Consider the following 6,000-nt stretch of genomic DNA (forward strand, 5'->3'; position numbering starts at 1 on the left):
CTAAATTCAGAGAACATCAAAACTTATACAAAATAGAGAGCACAGAAAATTACGTATAAAGAATTGGTATTATTACAGCACAGACGGACAAAGTGGGCTAAGAACGACGAGACAGTAGTACTTGGACAACTCACAGAATTGAATTTTCAGTACATTTACAAAATATTTTATTGGAAACAAGTTGACAAGGAATTGTTTGCAATACTAAAAGAAAGATCTTATAACTTTGTACATCACATGACTTTGGTTATTTTTGCATATATTAAATACGGTTTATCGCGGTATAACTGAGTATTTCTTACAAAAACTAACTAACAATTTTATACTTTAATTGATGTGTTCATTCGGCATAGTATTTTATTAAACCATGGAAAAGATAATCGATCAAATATTCGACAATTTGTCTTTATTTTGTTTTACCGTGCTTAATATGCGCAGCTAATACTGGAAAGCTATCCAAACAACTGTTTGCAAATAACTTTAAATATTGTTGGTATAAATGGTAACACTATTTTGTAGTGATACAGTTATTTTCATGTAAATGTACAAACTAACAAATATGTAAGTTCACATGAATATTTCTGTTCCATTTACAAAAGAAAATTTTCGGTGCACAACGGCAAACATAATAACTCAATGATGAAACTTAACAGATAAAAAATGAAAAAAAAAACAACGGCTATACAGAGACGCACAGGTGAACCCAGCGATGTGAATAAACAGTGACGACAGCACAGACGAACACCGTAAAGCGTAAAAATAGATATTTCGAAAACCACAACGATGACAGCTCAGACTAACACAGAATGTGATTTCTAAGAGAACATTTGTGACGTTTCGAGAAAGAGATATATTCCCTTCTTAAGGCACAAACAGACTGAGGTTTGTCATGACAAACATTTTAATGAATAATGGCGTATGTCCGAAACTACATCTTGAATTAATTTACCTATTATTTAAAATGTTGTTTGTCAGTTGAACTTTTATTTAATTAACTACACTGAATTTGTTGATTCACATAGATACACATAGATAGATTTGTATTTTGTTTGTTTTATGTGTATATTTTACACTTCTGTTAACAAGGCACAAGTATTAGTGCAGAGACGCTTACTCAAAAGAGGAACCTGTTTCTGTAACAGTAAGTGTCAAGAGCGTAGTAAAAAAAGGGGGGGAGTATGGTTGTCAGATTTATTTAGACAAATAATTTTATCTTACAATAATTACAATGGCAGGAATTTCAAAAATCACTTAAGGGATCGTCAACTACCATATAAATGTATTTTCAAGCATTATCTTTGTAAAAGAGTTTCCGGAGGAGGGACTGGCTTATGCCCTCCCCTTCCACAAATACTGGCTGCACCCATGGTAAATGTGTAAACAAAATCACATGTAGTTACACGCACTAGTACACGATATACTCAAAATACGCGAATTAAAATTTTGGTGATTGTAATTTTTGAAAACATAGTAGCTGTATTTATAATATTAGATGTCAATAATTTTTCAAGACATGTGATGGTACCCTACGCGGAGTACTCTAGTCTGAAACTGTGTATTTGTACTGTTATGCAATGATCGAACACTCACGTCTGTAGCATGGGGCATCAATACAAGAAAATATGAATAGAGAAAAGATACACTATCGAAGTTTATGGACCGAGTCGTAAGACACTAGAATCATATTCCAGAGAACACAGTTTCAAATCCCGGCTTGCCATTGTCATAATCGTCTTAAAGTCTGAAAATTAACAGCGAAACATATGGGTACCAGAACAGACTAAAAGGTCTGTATCATCTTGTTTTAATATTTTCCTAACTATATAGGCTTCAGCCTGAGACGCACTTAAGAGTCTTTCCAACCTAGACCTCCCAAAGAGGTACACTTAGTTTTAATTTAGGTTAGGAAAAAAATTCTTTTCAGTGTAGCTCACAACTCATACGTGATGGTGCGGTTATTCGTGTGTTTGTGTATAGAGAACCGACAACACTGGGCAGTACAGATTGTAAGTTCACAAAAAAAATTATGTTGATATTATGCCTTCGACATCTCATATCACAGGCCAATGTTAAATAAAATTTTCGTCAAATATTAATTGAAATGAATAGTAAGCAACCATTTAGTGTCTGTTTTGAATTAAAATTTTTAGTACGTAGTCACGGTCTCGTTTTCATTGTTTTTATTTTAAACCATTACTCTAAAAGCGACTCGCTGACATAGACATTTCACGCGAAACCAACCGCCGCGAGTCCCGATACAGCCCCACCGATTTTCTCTGCTGATTCCTGAAATAATTTTAGAAAATTGGTAGGATGCTTCTTTGCTGTAGGTCATGGCTGATTCCTTTCACATTGTCGCTCTACTGTGGCGTTGTGTTTGGCCGTCTGCATTGACCTCGCTATTAATCTGTTCACGGACAAGCAAACATTTAAGAATAAGAATAAATATAATATCGTAAATAGGCTATTCCTTTAGTAAACATACATACAAATAATTTCAAGGCTTTCATAAATTAATATTCTGAAATGTTTTAACTTAACCAGCTCATTTGTGTATTTCTAAATGATTTCGTAGTCATTGACGCAGTTAAAATGTAGGCCTAATTTCACAACTACTTAATCAATAAAACATAAACAGCAAACGTGAATCGTTCTCAAGTAAAGTATAACAAATAACAGTATTCACAGTTCTCAGGTTGGAAATGTTGTGATTGTTTTTATCTATTCTTAATGACAATTGTTTTTCTTTAGATCTATATGTTAAAATACTCTTCTAGTGGTTTTCTCAGCACATGCTAAAAACATAATGATGGAATCACAATATCCTGTGACAACCCCGACACGACAAAAACAACACCACAGCCATTAAGAAGTAAGGTCGTAGTGAAGTCAGCCCACGAAAAGTGAACCCCAACAGCCCATCAGAAACATAATGTGGGTATTATTCATGATGTAGTAACGTAAACATATTTTTCTGTGAAATCATTCATGCTTAAGTTTATTTTATCGTTCTTTTGATAGACATGACGTAAAATAATATCAATAGAATTGCCCCTTCAGTAGTATATATGGCCATACACCTGATTATGACAATATGACGTGGCATTTTAAACATATGATATAAATAATTCAATATTTTACTTACTTAACCGTCGGTTGTCAGGAAATTGTGATTTTCTGTCACTAGATTGCATTTCATTTCAACTAGTGACCTGGAGTTAACACATGAATTAGAATCAGAAGACTTTGTATGCTGCTTATTTCTACAAATTGTTTCTAAGATAACAGACATAATTTACTAATGTCTTTCGAGTATTAGGACTGTATGGTTGCGTTTTAACTTATGATAGTTTACCATTAAGGGGCCCGCCTACCTGGTTACACAGACGGTGTGCAGAGCTTCAGGAAAAACAACGCGATTTCAAAACTACTCAAGATATCCGCGTGGGGCCTATTTACGAATAGCATTTAAGAGTTCGCTGAGGACCGAAAAGTACTTTTAATTTCGGATTAAGTTTTTAAATTGTATTTTTAGAAGCGTTAAAATGCCTAAAACGCGTGTTTTCAGAGTAATTTTTAGGCATAAAACAATCAGTACAGATTCTTGAAAGCACTTAAGGGGCTTGCATAACACCTTTATCTTCATTTCTCCGCCATATAATGTTACGGTCACCGCTCAAATTTCACAGTTATCCTGTGACGACGAGACGAATGCGCGCCAGTTCAGAGACTTGCGCTTAGAGGCTATACCGCGCTGGAAGCACCAGAGAGCGTCGCGCTTATCATCCCGCCTCACTAACACACATACACCCCTGACGAGGCGGGCCCCTTAAGGCGGAATTCTTTCTTTATGGTAGTTTTCCAGTATGGCAGTCTTCCCTCGCCCTCGTCAAAACGGTAGGAATAGTGCTATAATGTAAAACTACCTTATTTATTTAAAAATCGTGTTTATAAGTATACAATGCTGTTCCTATAACCCATATTTGGATACATTTGTTTCTACCAGTGCGCGATCTGTTGAGTTGATTTATGACGAACAACAGAAAATGACCGCCAGAAGTGCTATCTCTAGCTAAGTCAACCCAAAAAACAGCTAGAGGGTTAACAGTGCTACCTAGTGACGTATTCTATACGCTACTTCGAGAGCAAAGCAGTTGTACTCATTCCATGAAGTGTATAAATAAATGTCAGAATTCCGTTTCGCTATGGCAGTTTTCCGTTATGGTACTATTCCGCCTTCTTTCGAAGAGGCCAAGCGGAATTCTGTCATTATGGTAGTTTTCCATTATGGCAATCTTCCGTTTCCCCGATTGCGCGACAGTCAGTCTTGTGATTAGAGGCGACAGCGTGCTAGAAGAACCAGCGAGCGTCGCAGTTTTCATTCTCGCCTCACTAACACAGATACTAACATTCCTGCCTTACCTAACAACACACAGCTGTTTCGGAAGCCCCCGAAGTTAGCGGTTAAATGAACTTCGAAAGTTTCTTTTTGATTTTGTTTACCTAAACCCGTAAAGCTAAACAAGCCGGCACCGCTGTCTGGCAACCACCCGTCATTTCCTCTTCCCAATACGGATTTCAACAAAACAATTTTTTTTATTAATAAAGAATTACAAATATGGCGAAACAGCTCACGACAATAATCCAATAATAATCTTTTTATTTCTGGAAGAACAACACCCTACATTCAAAATAAAAGCAAGACCACCTAAATCATATATATTAATTTGTGTACATGTACCCGAACTGGGGGACCTAAGATGCACATAAAGTTCTGCCATTCCCGATTACACCCGAACAATTCACCTTCGACCAACTTCGGGATTTGTTTTATTTTTGCGTAGGAAAAATGAATTCAAATATTAAAAGTGGTCGGTTAGGTTAGCTACATTAAAACACTTTAAAACACTATGGACTGTTAGTTAGGTTAGTATAGCTACATTAAAATAAACAGAAATATAAATATATATAAATAAACCCGAGGTTGGCCGAAGGTGAATTGATTGGGTGTAATCGGGAATGGCAGAACTTTATGTGCATCTTAGGCTTCCCACCCGAACTCGGGTACGTCTGGCAACACTGACGGGGAGGAAAGGTCGTTGAGGTTGGCAACACTGGCGCGCGTGCAGCAAGCGAGCGCAGGGAACGTACCGATCTCGTCGCCGTGGCCCATGGACGCCAGGACGTGCAGCAGGTCGGGCGACAAGATGTCGGGGATGCCCTTCAGCCGACCCATGTTGCGAAGCGCACCGCAGCTTTGCCGTGGCGAACTGCGGAACTGCAAACAAGAGCCCGTGCTGCCGCTATCAAGCGCGCCAAGGCACTTCAGCGGCTCAGATAACACACTCGAAGCTTCGAGTGTCGCAACGTTCGCGCGTGAGCGCTCTTCACATGTACACCGTCCACGTCGACCACGCAAGGCCGTAAAATAAGGCAAAATGATGAGAGTGAACTTTTACCTTGCGCGCGCACCATGAAGAAAATTTTCACAGGATCAAACAAAAAAAGACTACATAATAAATAAATATTATATATGTGCTTTTAAATCTTATACGTACGTGATTGATATTGAAAACTGGTCCATATAATTAAAAGTACTTATTTATTGTGAATATTAGTGATATAAATGGTGTTTATAAACTTTTTCAAGTGTATTTATATAAGTGAGGTTATGTTCCCGTACGTTTAATTTATTTGCATTATTAACTATTACCTTATTATGAATAAATAATTGAAATAATAAATTGTAATTAACATTCAACATATTTTTGATTTTCAATGTTAATAAAATGTTGTCTCGATTAGTTTGCTAAAGACACGTGTTTTTATTAGTAATGGATAATGAGTATTTATTTAAATGTTTTCATTTTGAATTTTGACACTACCAACTGTATTTACATTATCACTCCAGTGATTTAATTTTGTTTCTATTAATTATTTACATGCAACATTTAAGTCATTGTTCTTACTACAAAGTGTAACTTCTAATGCGCGTACATA

At 36.5% G+C, this 6,000-nt stretch overlaps 1 protein-coding gene across 1 annotated transcript in view; it reads right to left on the reverse strand.

Moving 5' to 3' along the window:
• Positions 1–5,305, reverse strand: part of LOC134530415 (fucose mutarotase-like) — an 87,581-nt gene extending 82,276 nt beyond the window's left edge. The window contains exon 1 of the mRNA XM_063365218.1: positions 5,152–5,305. Within this exon, the coding sequence (XP_063221288.1) occupies positions 5,152–5,236 (85 nt within the window). The 5' untranslated portion in view covers positions 5,237–5,305. The remainder of the gene's footprint in view (positions 1–5,151) is intronic.
• Positions 5,306–6,000: the final 695 nt, after the last annotated feature.

This window comes from Bacillus rossius, chromosome 3 (assembly GCF_032445375.1).
Source record: "Bacillus rossius redtenbacheri isolate Brsri chromosome 3, Brsri_v3, whole genome shotgun sequence".
NCBI lineage: Eukaryota > Metazoa > Arthropoda > Insecta > Phasmatodea > Bacillidae > Bacillus > Bacillus rossius.